This window comes from Bombina bombina, chromosome 2 (genome assembly GCF_027579735.1).
Source record: "Bombina bombina isolate aBomBom1 chromosome 2, aBomBom1.pri, whole genome shotgun sequence".
In the NCBI taxonomy this organism is placed as follows: Eukaryota; Metazoa; Chordata; class Amphibia; order Anura; family Bombinatoridae; genus Bombina; species Bombina bombina.
Window position 1 is genome coordinate 32,977,147 of NC_069500.1, and position 18,262 is coordinate 32,995,408.

An 18,262-nucleotide genomic window follows, 5' to 3' on the forward strand; every position below is an offset into this window, starting at 1 on the left:
CATACGTAGAAGTACATTTAAGACAAGACTGTATGGAATAAATCTCTCCAGTGACTTCAGATTTAATGCTATCAGATGGTAAAACGTATTCGCATACCCTACATTTATTCAGGCACTTAAAGATGCCTCTATGTGTTAGCCAGGAGCTCTGTCCTTGATCGGTTTTAGGTAAAACGGAGGGTGATAGTAAATTACCCAATGTGGTTGTCTTCCTATATGAGCAGCGTAGACCTTGAGCAATACAATGCTCAAGCTTATCATCCGCCGCCAAAAATGAAAAATGTTTTTTAACAATTTTACAAATTTCTGTGTATTCCTGACTAAACTCTGTGACAAAAGTTACTCCTTTATGCTCATTAGTGGCTTTAAACTTATTGTTGACACCATCATTACTCAAAACCTTTGACCTATCAAGGACATCAACCTGACTCCTGGCCTTCTTGATAACCCTGGCACTATACCCTCTGTGTTTTAATCTGTTGGTCAAATCATCTGACTGCTCAGCACATTTATACGTTGAAGAACAGTTGCGTTTGACCCGGATAAAATGGCCTTTGGCAACAGCAAAGGGTACATGCCTGGGGTGGCAACTCTGTGCGTGGAGGAGGGTATTCCCAGTAATGGGCTTCCTGTAGATCTCCGTCTCTACTTTACCATCCCTAGTTCCTGTGATTGTAATGTCCAAAAAATTGATCACATTACCCTGTAACTCACTAGTGAACTTAATTCCTATGTTATTGGAGTTCAAATATGTAATGAAAGACATGAAAAGTGACTCACTCCCATTCCACTTTCCACACGAGGAGCAAATCATCTATGTAGCGGCCATAAAAGTGGATATATTCTCTAAAGGGGTTCCCATCTCCATAGACGTGGGACAGCTCCCACCAACCCATAAAAAGGTTGGCATAGGAGGGGGCAAACTTCGCCCCCATAGCTGTCCCACGCCTCTGGAGATAAAAACCACCCTCAAAAGAAAAATAATTATGCGTAAGCAAAAACTTAAGAACTCTAAGAATGAAATGTCTGAATTCAAAAGAAAAATCAGAATAAAACTCCAAAAAGAAATTGACCGCTACTAGACCCTCCTCGTGTGGGATGGAGGAGTATAGTGCGACCACATCAATTGTGGCCCACTTATGACTGTTGTACTGCCACTTCAGCTGTTCAGTTGTGCAGATGATATCTTTAGTGTCTTGAATATGACTATGCAACCTTTGGACAAGGGGTTGCAAAAGTGTATCCACCCACTGTGAGACATGTTCCATTAATGAACCTATTCCACTAACTATAGGACGTCCCCTAACGTCCTCAAGGGATTTGTGCACTTTTGGCAGATGGTGGAAGATGGGCACTACCGGATGCTCAACCACTAAAAACTCAAAAGTTTTCCGGTCGTAGTGCCCATCCTCCAACCCATCATCCAGTATGTCCCAAAGATCCCTTTTAAAATCAGTGTTCGGGTCCCTAGGGAGTGGAATATAGTCTTCAATATTATTAAGCTGACGCAAAGCTTCATTCACATATTCCAATCTGTCCAAGACCACTACCGAGCCCCCCTTATCGGCTGAACGTATGACTGTCATGATTATCTTGAAGCTCTTTAAGGGCGGCCCTCTCTGGACTGAACAGATTGGGTACTTGATATTCAGCAGAATTTTTGAGTTTAGCCAGGTCACGTTCTACACGCTTGAAAAAAGTCTCCAAGGTGTTACCCCTTGTCTGAATAGGGTAGAACAGTGACTTATTCTGAAAACCACTGGATGCATTAATACTTTCTCTGTTTATATCAGTCAAGGCATCCCTGGACAAACTCTCCATATTGATTACATCACAGGTTTCACTGAATGTCAATTTACCAGTACGTGATCCTTGCGTGGATAAATGCATATTAGAATCCACTCTACTACCTGTATGATCAGGTGATTCAGTGTAAAAGTGTTTCTGCAAGGTCATGTTACGTATAAGTTTATTAACATCAAGGATGGTATTAAAGATATTAAAGTGATTGGTAGGTGCGAAATTTAGGCCACGACTCAGAAGAGAAATTTGTGAATCAGTGAGCGCAAATTTAGACAAATTTATAACATTACTTATTTGTACTTCTGTTTCCCTCTCTGACCCCTCAATTGGTAGTGTCCCTGGCCTGTCTGTCCTATCCCGGTACGTTGGGGAGGGAGAGAAAAAACCTGTTCCATCTTCCTCTGATCATCTACAGAAACATGTGTTTGAATTGCCACAGCGCCAACACTTTCTTCAACATAATTTGAAGCAGAACTCTTAGGGACAACAGTCTAAGTTTTATTAGTGGCTGCTTGAAATTGATGATGATCTGAGGATGTTGGAGCCTGTGTATTCTGTGCTATTGCTAGATGGCCATTTTTAAGAATACCTTTAGGAAGCTCATCTCCACTAGAAGCACCGGTTTCCTCCCCTGACTCAAAATCTGTATCTGAGTATGTTACCCTTTTGGTTTCTGTGTTATGTGTAGGTGCTTGACCTTTAGCCTTATTACTATTATTCCGTCTGTTTCTAGACCTCCCCCTGCCTTGTCTTCTAAAGGTAGCCTTATCTGAACGTTTTCATATATAAACTGTATTATTGCTGTAGTCATTCTGGTCCCTTACAAATTTTGTGTGTTTAATCTCGAGAACTGAATCTTTCACTTTGGCCACTACAGTTTTGAGTATACCATCAAATTTAGCAAAACTGGCTTCTAACTGCCGTGAATTCATTTCAATTTGCAGTTCCCCTATCTCCTCTCTGATGGTTTTGAGGAGATTTGATTTGTAAGAGATTAACAATAGCATTAGACGTGCTGAACAATCAGACAGAATATCATTCCATGCATTAGTAAACACAGTATCAGTATCAGTAACATCAAACATGGGAAATTTACTCAATCTCAACCCACGTGGTATGATTTTTAATTTAAAATAAGTCTCTAGTGTCCATATGTCCCACTGGAGCTTATGCTCCCTGATCAAAAGCTTCTCCATTTCTTCAAATAATGCTGATAATGAATAATTGGATTTATCTGTGGAGAAAATTCTCTCAATTTCATTAGAAGTACAGTCTCTTTCAGAAATAGGCAATAAAGAGTAAAAATGTGTGACCTCCATGGAGCCAAAGTAAAGGACTGCTCAGGTTAACGGATGGAAACAGTAAAGTGCAACTGGGCAGAACACTTTATAAAAAGGAGAGTAAAGTAAGATAAACTGTAACCATCCACAATGTCCATAAATTAAAGAAAACTAACAAAGTTCAAACTCCAATGATAAATGTCCATAAAGCTAATAGGCTAGCAAGCAAACAAATAACTGTTGAAAATAGGATTATATATTTCAAATGTCCCCTATACACGCTTCACAAAACGCTCTTGCGAGAAAGCAGCATACTTCAGGGCTCTTAAGAGTGTCAAGGAAATTCATGCATTTAAAATACATAAATACATACATACATACAGTGGATATAAAAAGTCTACACACCCCTGTTAAAATGTCATGTTTCTGTGATTTAAATAAATGAGACAGATAAATCATTTCAGAACTTTTTCCACCTTTAGTGTGATCTATAAACTGTACAACTCAATTGCAAAACAAACTAAAATCTTTTAGGTGGAGGGAAGTAGAAATAAAAAACTAAAATATGGTTGCATAAGTGTGCACAACCTTAAACTAATACTTTGTTGCAGCACTCAGTCTTGACTTGGCAAGATTTGCCCACTATTCTTTGCAAAAACAGTCCAAATCTTTCAGATTGTGAGGGCATCTCTTGTGCACAGCCCACTTAAGATCACCCCACAGATTTTCAATTGGATTCAGGTCTGGGCTCTGACTGGGCCATTCCAAAACTTTAATCTTCTTCTGGTGAAGCCATTCCTTTGTTGATTTTGATGTATGCTTTGGGGCGTTGTCATGCTGAAAGATGAAGTTCCTCTTCATGTTCAGCTTTCTAGCAGAAGCTTGAAGGTTTTGTGCCAATATTATCTGGTATTTGGAACTGTTCATAATTCCTTCTACCTTGACTAAGACCCCAGTTCCAGCTGAAGAAAAACAGACCAAAAGCATGATGCTGACACCAAAATGCTTCACTGTGGGTATGGTGTTCTTTTGGTTATATGCAGTGCTGTTTTTGTGCCGAACATATCTTTCTGAATTATGGCCAAAAAGTTTAAACTTGGTTTCATCCAACCAGAACACCTTTTGCGACATGCTTTTGGGAGACTTCAGATGTGTTTTTGCAAAATTTAGCTGGGCTTGGATTTTTTTTTTTGTAAGCAAAGGCTTTCGTCTTGCCACTCTACCCCATAGCCCAGACGATTGTTGTCACATGCACCACACAGCCAGTACTTGCCAGATATTCCTGCAGCTCCTTTAATGATGCTGTAGGCCTCTTGGCAGCCTCCCAGACCAGTTTTCTTCTCGTCTTTTCATCAATTTTGGAGGGACATCCAGTTCTTGGTAATGTCACTGTTGCGCCTTATTTTCTCCACTTGATGATGACCTAATGCCTTGGAAATTCTTTTGTACCATTCTCCTGACTGATACCTTTTAACAATGAGATCCCTCTGATGCTTTGGAAGCTCTCTGCGAACCATGGCTTTTGCTGTAGGTTGCGACTAAGAAAATGTCAGGAAAGACCTACAAGAACAGCTGAACTTTATTTGGGGTTAATCGTAGGCATTTTACATGATGGCAGGTGTGTACTGACTACCTATTTAACATGATTTTGAATGTGATTGCTCAATTCTAAACACAGCTACATCCCCAGTTATAAAAGGGTGTTCACACTTATGCAACCATATTATTTTATTTTTTTATTTTTACTCCTCTCCACCTAGAAGTTTCAGTTTGTTTTTCAATCAAGTTGTACAGTTTATAGGTCACATAAAAGCTGGAAAAAGTTCTGAAATGATCACCGAAACCTGACATTTTAACAGGGGTGTGTAGATATATATATATATATATATATATATATATATATATATATATATATATATATATATATATATGTGTGTGTGTGTGTGTGTCACTGCGCACATCAACCAAAGAAACCTCCCACACTGTTTATAACTAAAATGTAAGTGACATTGATTGCAAAGTTTCCCTAGATTCTGCCTGAGCTGATAGTGTTCATTTGTTGGGTTGTGTTATGACTTGTTGATTTATTCATCCAGGTCTGTTCATGCCTCAGATGTGTTTTATGGCGGCCCCGCAAATAGCGTACTGCAGAATGGCTTGTGATGTGCAGCTATGCGGTAAGTTTTTAACCTCATGTAGCAAAATGTTTGTACATTTAGCAAAGATTATTTGCTGTGGGTTAGACCTTGCATATAATTTATTGGTTATACAAAAGAAATGCAGCAAATTAATGAGACCTGTATGGTCTCATATTATAGCTAGATACAGGAGCCTGCAAAATATACATAAATTGGAAAATTCAAGAACAAGGGGTCATGATCTCAAGCTAAAGGGCAGTAGATTCAGGAGTAATTTGAGGAAGCTTCTTTACAGAAAGAGTGATTGATTTATGGGATAAACTTCCTCAAGAGGTAGTAGCAACAAACACTGTGGGGGACTTTAAGAATGCCTAGGATAAGTATAAGGCTATCCTACAAACTAGATAAGTTTATACTGTTAGGTAATATCGGGCAGACTTGCTGGGCCTATGGCTCTTATCTGCCGTCAATATCTATGTATCTATATCAGTCCGTATTGTTTCCTGCAATTCATTTGTCTGTGGATGAGTCATGGTTGTGCCCCAGGTACTTGTGTTCCTCCTTTGTGAAATTTTAAGGAGCACTTTGGCAAGAGGATGGGCACAGCCCTAAAAACTTTCATAGCTATTTTTTGTATATTTATGCCATTAAAATCTGTCTTAAAGGGACAGTCCACTCCAGAATTTGTATTTTTTTAATAAGATAAATAATCCCTTTATTAACCATTTCCCAGTTTTGCATAAAAGTCAGAGATAAACGCTGTCATTTTATAGTGGTCTTGTCATTAATCACTGTTTATGTAGCTTTTCCTCATATGTTATATTTATACATATTACAAAATTATCTCAATTGATCTTTTCATATGCAGCAGCAAGACATTAAGAATTAAACCATGGTCAGAAGATGCAGTTCATAATTTTAATATGTGCTCTAGACAAAAAATTAAAGTGACACTGATATTTGTAGAACCTGGCTTTGCTCATTAAAATTCCACCCATTGTTTGTCACGAACATGCCTTTTCAAATGGACTGAGCCTGTAGGAAGAGCATTGCTTGCTTATCTCTCTGTATACATAAGCGCCAATGCTTAGGTACTGCCATATTCATTATGGGGATGGTTTTAATTAGCAAATCCATGAATTTTAATAGCAAAAATGTCCAATCCATGTAATACTCTGCAGCAGGTATAAGAAGTCGCATCAAGGGGGGGGGGGGGGAACTGACACTACAGTGACCCTACAGTGAGTGTTATCCATTGTAATCTAAATGATCAACACTTCCTCTTTATTATACTGTCATTTAGTTTAACGTGATCACTTGGAGTTTATCAGCCTCATTTAAGTAGCAGCAGGTGGACAAAATTCCTTGTCCGAGATTCAGCTTTCACTTGTGCTAGTTAAGATTGCATAAGCAATCACTTGTGCAATTCCCCATGTTCTCCTTAGATTAAACCGCAAGAGTTCCTAAACTGCACTTGCAGCTTCATAAATTGAGCCCTTGATATATTTTTTTACATTTCTTTCATCAAAGTCCACAAACCATCACGTATGGAAATATTCTCTTTCTGACCACTAAATCACCTCCACTTCCCATATTTCCCAGTCATTTTCTTTTTCCTCCTTGATGAGGAGTGAGATGGAAGAGATGTGCAAGATCTACTCGTTGTTAAGGGGAGCCTCTAATCAATCTAAGGCCAGAATCCTTCTCACAGTAACCCGTTGTTCAGAGGGCAGACAAGGGGTTTTCAGCCAAGCAAACTGTACACCAATTTTTATATAACTGCGTGTAATAGACACTACTATAAAGAAGAATATGCACAGATACTGATCTACAAATCCAGTATAAAACCTTTTAAAAACTTACTTAGAAGCTCCCAGTTTAGCAGTGTTAATGAGGTAGTTTTGGACATCCACTGAAAGGGGCTGGGAAAACAGAAAGAGCAGACATCCCCCTCCCCTGCATATAGATTACACAAACAATAGCAGCAAATATCTGTAGACCTGGGTCTACATCTGATATTTGTGGGGCTTGGTTGAGAGTCTGAAAATCAGCATAATGTTATTAAATAATAAGTAGAACTTTTACATTGTTACAAAAACACTCCCAGATGGGCTATATAAATGGAGCTACTCAATTCTAGAAGTCCACCCCACCTGATTTGTCTTTTATACAAAAAAAAGTAGAATACCATTATAACATGGCATGCGCAGCTACTGAAACCCTTAATGATACAGAAAGGTTCATCGTGTTGGGAACCGTATATTATGTATTACGAGTCAAATAGAAGTGAGAGAGAATGATAATAATATTATAAAAAACATGAGCCGAGGCCCACGACAAGGATGTTCACGATATTGGTGTTAACGACATTTACTGCTACATTTGTAATTACAGAGTTTTTGTTAGCTGAGGAATTTTGTGAGGAGACACAGTGACCTTTTCGTGGACTCTTTTACTATGCTTACGGAATAGTATTCAATTGCATCGAAAGTACTTGTCTGATATATGATTTTGATTATTGTTTCTTCATACAAAGAACTGCATTTTGAAATTTGTATTAACAAACATCTAGAGAATATTGAAAGGAATGTTTGACAAATGTATATTTTATTTGAAAAAATCAATAAAAACAATTTCAACATAAATGGAGCTACTACGAAATATTTATGCAAAGAAAACTGTAGTGTAAAATGTCTCTCTAAGCTTATTCCTTACTGGTACTATGGAGCAAACGGGTGCAGCTCAGGCCACTGGTCTGTCAGCTGATCATCTAGAAGAGAGATCCTGATACTTTAACCCCTTCTAGTTGTTTGCTTTATAAGGATTTGCAGGTGTGTGTCTTTTTATATTTACACTTTTTGAGGCCAGCTCGTACTGAACATGTACAAGAATTCACAGAATATACAGATATGCACTTGTGATTGGCTGATGAAATTTGCCAGAAAATAATCTACTACTCATTTGAAGGTCACACTAAGTGCTCTTGCATTGTCTTTTTAGTGTGCATTTGTCAATTGTGCAAATCTACTGTATGTATTGGATTATTCACTCTGCTATTAGTGAGGTTTTAGCTAGTTTTCCTCCAGCTGTTAATCACAGAAATTTGCAAGGATTTGAAGGTGGTCCTTCTTTGGTCTTTAGCTTTTCAGGGACTTCCTTTAGGTGGGGCCACACTAAGTAACCCATTAATGATCGGGATTTCTGACTGTGGGGAGTATAGTCTGTCTGATTCTCAGGACCCTTCTACTGTGGCAGATGATGTGTCCTTTAGTTTCAGCCTTGAGCATATTCATGCCTTATTGCAGGCCCAGAGGCAGAGCTTTTCTTCACTTTCTGCAATGAGATCTTTTTGTTGAAATTTTTTCTGCAGGTCATTTTGAAATAGAGTTCAATTTTAAATTACACTAAAGCATCAGCTCAATGTGTTAATTAACTTGAGAGAAAAGTAGTTTTTAAAGTTTTATAATAAAGTGCAGCGTTTGAAAATTGGATTGCAGATTAGCTGCAGACAAAAAAAGTGTTGTCTTTCAAATGTCATAAATAAATTTGTTTCCCTTTCTTTTACAAGGTAGAAATGTAGCATTGTTCTCAAGAACATCTTACATTCAGAAGTCATAGCTTTGCAGACTGGGAAAGGCTAAAGGGCGGGGTTTAACCCCTTAACGACACGAGTCGTACAGGGTACGTCGCACACAACCTGGTCTTTAAAGACCAGCGACGTACCCTGTACGACTTTGGGGATTAAAGCGGCTGGAAGCGATCCTGATCGCTTCCAGCCGCTTTACGGTTATTGCAGTGATGCCTCGATATCGAGGCATCCTGCAATAACCTTTTTCCCCCATCCGATGCAGAGAGAGCCACTCTGTGGCCCTCTCTGCACCGGCATCGATGGCCGCAATCGTTGGTGGGTGGGAGCTGACCGTGGGAGGCGGGTGGGCGGCCATCGGTGACAAATTGAAGAGAGAGGGGGGCGGGATCGGGGACGGGGTTGTTGGGCGCGCGCACGGGAGCGCGCGCATGCACGGGGGCCGGTGGGTGGGCGCGTGCACGGGGAGGGAGCGGGTGGGAACCGCTACACTACAGCAAATTAATTATATAAAACTGGCAGTAAGGGGGGATACAATCCCCAACAAAAATAAATCTAAGGGATCTGGGAGTGGGTGGGGGATTTGTCTGTGGGGGGGGAAGCTACACTACAGAAAAAATTGATTTTTTTTAAAAAAAAACAAAAAAAAAAACATTTGTTTCTCCAACATAGGTGTGTCCGGTCCACGGCGTCATCCTTACTTGTGGGATATTCTCTTCCCCAACAGGAAATGGCAAAGAGCCCAGCAAAGCTGGTCACATGATCCCTCCTAGGCTCCGCCTACCCCAGTCATTCTCTTTGCCGTTGTACAGGCAACATCTCCACGGAGATGGCTTAGAGTTTTTTAGTGTTTAACTGTAGTTTTTATTATTCAATCAAGAGTTTGTTATTTTGAAATAGTGCTGGTATGTACTATTTACTCAGAAACAGAAAAGAGATGAAGATTTCTGTTTGTATGAGGAAAATGATTTTAGCAACCGTCACTAAAATCCATGGCTGTTCCACACAGGACTGTTGAGAGCAATTAACTTCAGTTGGGGGAACAGTGAGCAGTCTCTTGCTGCTTGAGGTATGACACATTCTAACAAGACGATGTAATGCTGGAAGCTGTCATTTTCCCTCTGGGATCCGGTAAGCCATGTTTATTACGATTGTAAATAAGGGCTTCAAAAAGGGCTTATTAAGACTGTAGACTTTTTTTGGGCTAAATCGATTGATTATTAACACATATTTAGCCTTGAGGAATCATTTTATCTGGGTATTTTGATATAATAATATCGGCAGGCACTGTTTTAGACACCTTATTCTTTAGGGGCTTTCCCAAAGCATAGGCAGAGCCTCATTTTCGCGCCGGTGTTGCGCACTTGTTTTTGAGAGGCATGGCATGCAGTCGCATGTGAGAGGAGCTCTGATACTTAGAAAAGACTTTCTGAAGGCGTCATTTGGTATCGTATTCCCCTTGGGGCTTGGTTGGGTCTCAGCAAAGCAGATACCAGGGACTGTAAAGGGGTTAAAGGGGGCTCCGGTTCCGTTATTTTAAGGGTTAAAGCTTCCAAATTTGGTGTGCAATACTTTTAAGGCTTTAAGACACTGTGGTGAAAATTTGGTGAATTTTGAACAATTCCTTCATGTTTTTTCGCATTTGCAGTAATAAAGTGTGTTCAGTTTAAAATTTAAAGTGACAGTAACGGTTTTATTTTAAAAAGTTTTTTGTACTTGTTATCAAGTTTATGCCTGTTTAACATGTCTGAACTACCAGATAGACTGTGTTCTGAATGTGGGGAAGCCAGAATTCCTATTCATTTAAATAAATGTGATTTATGTGACAATGACAATGATGCCCAAGATGATTCCTCAAGTGAGGGGAGTAAGCATGGTACTGCATCATTCCCTCCTTCGTCTACACGAGTCTTGCCCACTCAGGAGGCCCCTAGTACATCTAGCGCGCCAATACTCCTTACTATGCAACAATTAACGGCTGTAATGGATAATTCTGTCAAAAACATTTTAGCCAAAATGAACACTTATCAGCGTAAGCGCGACTGCTCTGTTTTAGATACTGAAGAGCATGACGACGCTGATATTAATATTTCTGAAGGGCCCCTAACTCAGTCTGATGGGGCCAGGGAGGTTTTGTCTGAGGGAGAAATTACTGATTCAGGGAACATTTCTCAACAAGCTGAACCTGATGTGATTGCATTTAAATTTAAGTTGGAACATCTCTGCATTCTGCTTAAGGAGGTATTATCCACTCTGGATGATTGTGACAAGTTGGTCATCCCAGAGAAACTATGTAAAATGGACAAGTTCCTAGAGGTGCCGGGGCTCCCAGAAGCTTTTCCTATACCCAAGCGGGTGGCGGACATTGTTAATAAAGAATGGGAAAGGCCCGGTATTCCTTTCGTCCCTCCCCCCATATTTAAAAAATTGTTTCCTATGGTCGACCCCAGAAAGGACTTATGGCAGACAGTCCCCAAGGTCGAGGGAGCGGTTTCCACTTTAAACAAACGCACCACTATACCCATAGAGGATAGTTGTGCTTTCAAAGATCCTATGGATAAAAAATTAGAAGGTTTGCTTAAAAAGATGTTTGTTCAGCAGGGTTACCTTCTACAACCAATTTCATGCATTGTCCCTGTCGCTACAGCCGCATGTTTCTGGTTCGATGAGCTGATAAAGGCGGTCGACAGTGATTCTCCTCCTTATGAGGAGATTATGGACAGAATCAATGCTCTCAAATTGGCTAATTCTTTCACCCTAGACGCCACTTTGCAATTGGCTAGGTTAGCGGCTAAGAATTCTGGGTTTGCTATTGTGGCGCGCAGAGCGCTTTGGTTGAAATCTTGGTCGGCTGATGCGTCTTCCAAGAACAAGCTACTTAACATTCCTTTCAAGGGGAAAACGCTGTTTGGCCCTGACTTGAAAGAGATTATCTCGGATATCACTGGGGGTAAGGGCCACGCCCTTCCTCAGGATCGGCCTTTCAAGGCAAAAAATAAACCTAATTTTCGTCCCTTTCGTAGAAACGGACCAGCCCAAGGTGCTACGTCCTCTAAGCAAGAGGGTAATACTTCTCAAGCCAAGCCAGCTTGGAGACCAATGCAAGGCTGGAACAAGGGAAAGCAGGCCAAGAAACCTGCCACTGCTACCAAGACAGCATGAAATGTTGGCCCCCGATCCGGGACCGGATCTGGTGGGGGGCAGACTCTCTCTCTTCGCTCAGGCTTGGGCAAGAGATGTTCTGGATCCTTGGGCGCTAGAAATAGTCTCCCAAGGTTATCTTCTGGAATTCAAGGGACTTCCCCCAAGGGGGAGGTTCCACAGGTCTCAGTTGTCTTCAGACCACATAAAAAGACAGGCATTCTTACATTGTGTAGAAGACCTGTTAAAAATGGGAGTGATTCATCCCGTTCCATTAAGAGAACAAGGGATGGGGTTCTACTCCAATCTGTTTATAGTTCCCAAAAAAGAGGGAACGTTCAGACCAATCTTAGATCTCAAGATCTTAAACAAGTTTCTCAAGGTTCCATCGTTCAAGATGGAAACCATTCGAACTATTCTTCCTTCCATCCAGGAAGGTCAATTCATGACCACGGTGGATTTAAAGGATGCGTATCTACATATTCCTATCCACAAGGAACATCATCGGTTCCTGAGGTTCGCATTCCTGGACAAACATTACCAGTTCGTGGCGCTTCCTTTCGGATTAGCCACTGCTCCAAGGATTTTAACAAAGGTACTAGGGTCCCTTCTAGCTGTGCTAAGACCAAGGGGCATTGCTGTAGTACCTTACTTGGACGACATTCTGATTCAAGCGTCGTCCCTTCCTCAAGCAAAGGCTCACACGGACATTGTCCTGGCCTTTCTCAGATCTCACGGATGGAAAGTGAACGTGGAAAAGAGTTCTCTATCTCCGTCAACAAGGGTTCCCTTCTTGGGAACAATAATAGACTCCTTAGAAATGAGGATTTTTCTGACAGAGGCCAGAAAAACAAAACTTCTAGACTCTTGTCGGATACTTCATTCCGTTCCTCTTCCTTCCATAGCTCTGTGCATGGAAGTGATCGGGTTGATGGTAGCGGCAATGGACATAGTTCCTTTTGCACGCATTCATCTAAGACCATTACAACTGTGCATGCTCAGTCAGTGGAATGGGGACTATACAGACTTGTCTCCGAAGATACAAGTAAATCAGAGGACCAGAGACTCACTCCGTTGGTGGCTGTCCCTGGACAACCTGTCACGAGGGATGACATTCCGCAGACCAGAGTGGGTCATTGTCACGACCGACGCCAGTCTGATGGGCTGGGGCGCGGTCTGGGGATCCCTGAAAGCTCAGGGTCTTTGGTCTCGGGAAGAATCTCTTCTACCGATAAATATTCTGGAACTGAGAGCGATATTCAATGCTCTCAAGGCTTGGCCTCAGCTAGCGAGGGCCAAGTTCATACGGTTTCAATCAGACAACATGACAACTGTTGCGTACATCAACCATCAGGGGGGAACAAGGAGTTCCCTGGCGATGGAAGAAGTGACCAAAATCATTCTATGGGCGGAGTCTCACTCCTGCCACCTGTCTGCTATCCACATCCCAGGAGTGGAAAATTGGGAAGCGGATTTTCTGAGTCGTCAGACATTGCATCCGGGGGAGTGGGAACTCCATCCGGAAATCTTTGCCCAAGTCACTCAGCTGTGGGGCATTCCAGACATGGATCTGATGGCCTCTCGTCAGAACTTCAAAGTTCCTTGCTACGGGTCCAGATCCAGGGATCCCAAGGCGGCTCTAGTGGATGCACTAGTAGCACCTTGGACCTTCAAACTAGCTTATGTGTTCCCGCCGTTTCCTCTCATCCCCAGGCTGGTAGCCAGGATCAATCAGGAGAGGGCGTCGGTGATCTTGATAGCTCCTGCGTGGCCACGCAGGACTTGGTACGCAGATCTGGTGAATATGTCATCGGCTCCTCCTTGGAAGCTACCTTTGAGACGAGACCTTCTTGTTCAGGGTCCGTTCGAACATCCGAATCTGGTTTCACTCCAGCTGACTGCTTGGAGATTGAACGCTTGATCTTATCGAAGCGAGGATTCTCAGATTCTGTTATCGATACTCTTGTTCAGGCCAGAAAGCCTGTAACTAGAAAGATTTACCACAAAATTTGGAAAAAATATATCTGTTGGTGTGAATCTAAAGGATTCCCTTGGGACAAGGTTAAGATTCCTAGGATTCTATCCTTCCTTCAAGAAGGATTGGAAAAAGGATTATCTGCAAGTTCCCTGAAGGGACAGATTTCTGCCTTGTCTGTGTTACTTCACAAAAAGCTGGCCGCTGTGCCAGATGTTCAAGCCTTTGTTCAGGCTCTGGTTAGAATTAAGCCTGTTTACAAACCTTTGACTCCTCCTTGGAGTCTCAATTTAGTTCTTTCAGTTCTTCAGGGGGTTCCGTTTGAACCCTTGCATTCCGTTGATATTAAGTTATTATCTTGGAAAGTTTTGTTTTTAGTTGCAATTTCTTCTGCTAGAAGAGTTTCAGAATTATCTGCTCTGCAGTGTTCTCCTCCTTATCTGGTGTTCCATGCAGATAAGGTGGTTTTACGTACTAAACCTGGTTTTCTTCCAAAAGTTGTTTCTAACAAAAACATTAACCAGGAGATTATCGTACCTTCTCTGTGTCCGAAACCAGTTTCAAAGAAGGAACGTTTGTTGCACAATTTGGATGTTGTTCGCGCTCTAAAATTCTATTTAGATGCTACAAAGGATTTTAGACAAACATCTTCCTTGTTTGTTGTTTATTCCGGTAAAAGGAGAGGTCAAAAAGCAACTTCTACCTCTCTCTCTTTTTGGATTAAAAGCATCATCAGATTGGCTTACGAGACTGCCGGACGGCAGCCTCCCGAAAGAATCACAGCTCATTCCACTAGGGCTGTGGCTTCCACATGGGCCTTCAAGAACGAGGCTTCTGTTGATCAGATATGTAGGGCAGCGACTTGGTCTTCACTGCACACTTTTACCAAATTTTACAAGTTTGATACTTTTGCTTCTTCTGAGGCTATTTTTGGGAGAAAGGTTTTGCAAGCCGTGGTGCCTTCCATTTAGGTGACCTGATTTGCTCCCTCCCTTCATCCGTGTCCTAAAGCTTTGGTATTGGTTCCCACAAGTAAGGATGACGCCGTGGACCGGACACACCTATGTTGGAGAAAACAGAATTTATGTTTACCTGATAAATTACTTTCTCCAACGGTGTGTCCGGTCCACGGCCCGCCCTGGTTTTTTTTTTTTAATCAGGTCTGATAATTTATTTTCTTTAACTACAGTCACCACGGTACCATATGGTTTCTCCTATGCAAATATTCCTCCTTAACGTCGGTCGAATGACTGGGGTAGGCGGAGCCTAGGAGGGATCATGTGACCAGCTTTGCTGGGCTCTTTGCCATTTCCTGTTGGGGAAGAGAATATCCCACAAGTAAGGATGACGCCGTGGACCGGACACACCGTTGGAGAAAGTAATTTATCAGGTAAACATAAATTCTGTTATTTGCAAACAGGGTACTGGCAGACAGCTGCCAGTACCCAAGATGGCTCCCAGTAAGGTAGAGGTGGAGGGTTAGAGAGCTGTTGGGGGGGGATCAGGGAGGTTGGGGGCTAAGGGGGGATCCTACACAGCTGCATATGTAAATATGCTTTACAATTTTTTTTTAAATTTTAAATATACCTTTTATTTTAGTACTGGCAGACTTTCTGCCAGTACTTAAGATGGCGGGGACAATTGTGGGATGGGGGAGGGAAGAGAGATATTTGGGAGGGATCCTGGGGTGTGATGTGTCAGGTGGGAGGCTGATCTCTACGCTAAAGCTAAAATTAACCCTGCAAGCTCCCTGCAAATGACCTAATTAACCCCTGCACTGCTGGGCATAATACACGTGTGGTGCGCAGCGGCATTTAGCGGCCTTATAATTACCAAAAAGCAACGCCAAAGCCATATATGTCTGCTATTTTTGAACAAAGGGGATCCCAGAGAAGCATTTACAATCATTTATGCCATACTTGCAAAAGTTGTTTGTAAATAATTTCAGTGAGAAACCTAAAATTGTGAAAAATTTTACGTTTTTTTTAATTTGATCGCATTTAGCGGTGAAATGGTAGCATGAAATATACCAAGATGGGCCTAGATCAATACTTGGGGTTGTCTACTACACTACACTAAAGCTAAAATTAACCCTAGATGCTCCCTACATGCTCCCTAATTAACCCCTTCACTGCTGGGCATAATACACGTGTGATGCGCAGTGGCATTTAGCGGCCTTCTAATTACCAAAAAGCAACGCCAAAGTCCTATATTTCTGCTATTTTTGAACAAAGGGGATCCCAGAGAAGCATTTACAACCATTTATGCCATAATTGCACAAGTTGTTTGTAAATAATTTCAGTGAGAAACCTAAAGTTTGTGAAAATATTTGGGAAAAAGTGAACAATTTTTTTTTTTATTTGATTGCATTTGGTGGTGAAATGGTGGCATGAAATATACCAAAATGGACCTAGATCAATACTTTGGGATGTCTTCTAAAAAAAAATATATACATGTCAAGGGTTAATCAGGGATTCCTGACAGATATCAGTGTCCCAATGTAACTAGCGCTAATTTTGAAAAAAAATGGTTTGGAAATAGCAAAGTGCTACTTGTATTTATGGCCCTATAACTTGCAAAAAAAAACAAAGAACATGTAAACATTGGGTATTTCTAAACTCAGGACAAAATTTAGAAACTATTTAGCATGGGTGTTTTTTGGTGGTTGTAGATGTGTAACAGATTGTGGGGGTCAAAGTTAGAAAAAGTGTGTTTTTTTCCATTTTTTCCTAATATTTTATAATTTTTTTTAAAGTAAATGATAAGATATGATGAAAATAATGGTATCTTTAGAAAGTCCATTTAATGGCGAGAAAAACGGTATATAATATGTATGGGTACAGTAAATGAGTAAGAGGAAAATTACAGCTAAACACAAACACCGCAGAAATTTAAAAATAGCCCTGGTCCTTCAGGGAAAGAAATTGAAAAATGGCCGTGTCCTTAAGGGGTTAAAAAATCCCTGAGAGACAGTCACTGCTGCTTTGCTCTGGAGGCACTGTATGAAGAGAACAGTGTAATGTGGATCTGTGCTGCAAAGGGAAAATGCTATCAGTTCTTACATGTGTCCCATTCTTTCTGCAGACATGCTGCATTTTCTGCGATCACATCTCAGATCACAGCATGTTCTGCCTTGGGGATTGCAGGAAGTTTTAATTGCTTTAGAGGTAGAGGATTGTCCTGCCAAGCTACCTGTTAAGAGAAATTATACATTTGTTAAGGCCTAAGCAGCCTTCCTCTTTTCCTGTGCATTATGCATGCATATTTTCTTATGGAGGATAGTACCTCTTTTAAGGATAGTAGATAAAAAAAACAAAGGTTTTCATATTATGTTAAGGCCTGCAGTCAGTGTAGCCTGTGTCGCAGCTGCCACTGCTGTTTGGTGCGATAATCTTTCAGAACTTGTTTCTGGGAAAACCAGCTCCTAAGAACAACAAATTATTTTATTTGTGTTGCAGCAGTGGAAATTATTTGCATTCATGCTAAGAATGCTGCATTAGCTGTTTTAGCTAGACAAGCTTTGTGGCTTAAGTCTTGGTCTGCTGATTTGGTTTCTAAGAGCAGACTGCTTTCTCTCTCCTTTCACGGTCAATCTCTGTTTGGATCTGGATGCAATTTGTTCCACGGTCACTGGGGTTACAGGAGATTTTCTGTCCCAGGATAAGAAATATAAGAGTAAGCTTAGAGCTGATGGGTGTTTTCATGCCTTTCAGCTATCTAAGAATCGGAAAAATTCTTCTTTTTTGGATACTTCGAATCCTCCTGGAAGTCTAACTCTTATTGGTCCAAAAACAAACAGAAGGCTAATCCCTGCTCCCACGTCCACATGAATGTGCGAACCCCATACCATATCAGTCCCTGGTAGGTGGAAGGTTGAGACTCTTCAAGAGGCAAGGGAGAGATCTGTTCAGGAATCCTGGGTATTGCAAATAATTTCCCAAGGGTTTCAAATACGTTTTTGTTCAAGGCCTCTTTATAGTAACAAAGAAATAAGGTACTTTTCTGCCTGCTTTGGATCTCAAAATAATTTGAGACAATTTGTACTTTTCTTCCTTTAGTGCAGGAAGAAAAATGCTTATTTGCTTTTACCTATTCACAGGAATCATGTCAAGTTCCTGAGATGTGCTTTTCTAGCCAAGCACTATCAGTTCATTGCCCTCCATTTTGGTCTGGCAACAGCTTCCAGAGTGTTTACAAAAATACTTGCTCTGTTGTCTGTAGTTTGAGCTCAAAGAATCTCTGGTTCAGGCTCCTTATTTTCATCTGTCTGTGTCTCATTTTCAGATGGTTCTCCAGTTGCTTCAGAGTCATGGTAGCAAAATAAATCTTCCAAAACTTC

At 41.1% G+C, this 18,262-nt stretch overlaps 1 protein-coding gene across 1 annotated transcript in view; it reads left to right on the plus strand.

The window, feature by feature from the left end:
- The window catches only part of LOC128648384 (von Willebrand factor A domain-containing protein 5A), a 314,477-nt gene that overhangs the window by 249,701 nt on the left and 46,514 nt on the right, over window positions 1-18,262 (plus strand). The window contains exon 18 of the mRNA XM_053700991.1: window positions 5,180-5,260. Coding sequence (XP_053556966.1) covers window positions 5,180-5,260 — 81 coding nt within the window. The remainder of the gene's footprint in view (window positions 1-5,179; window positions 5,261-18,262) is intronic.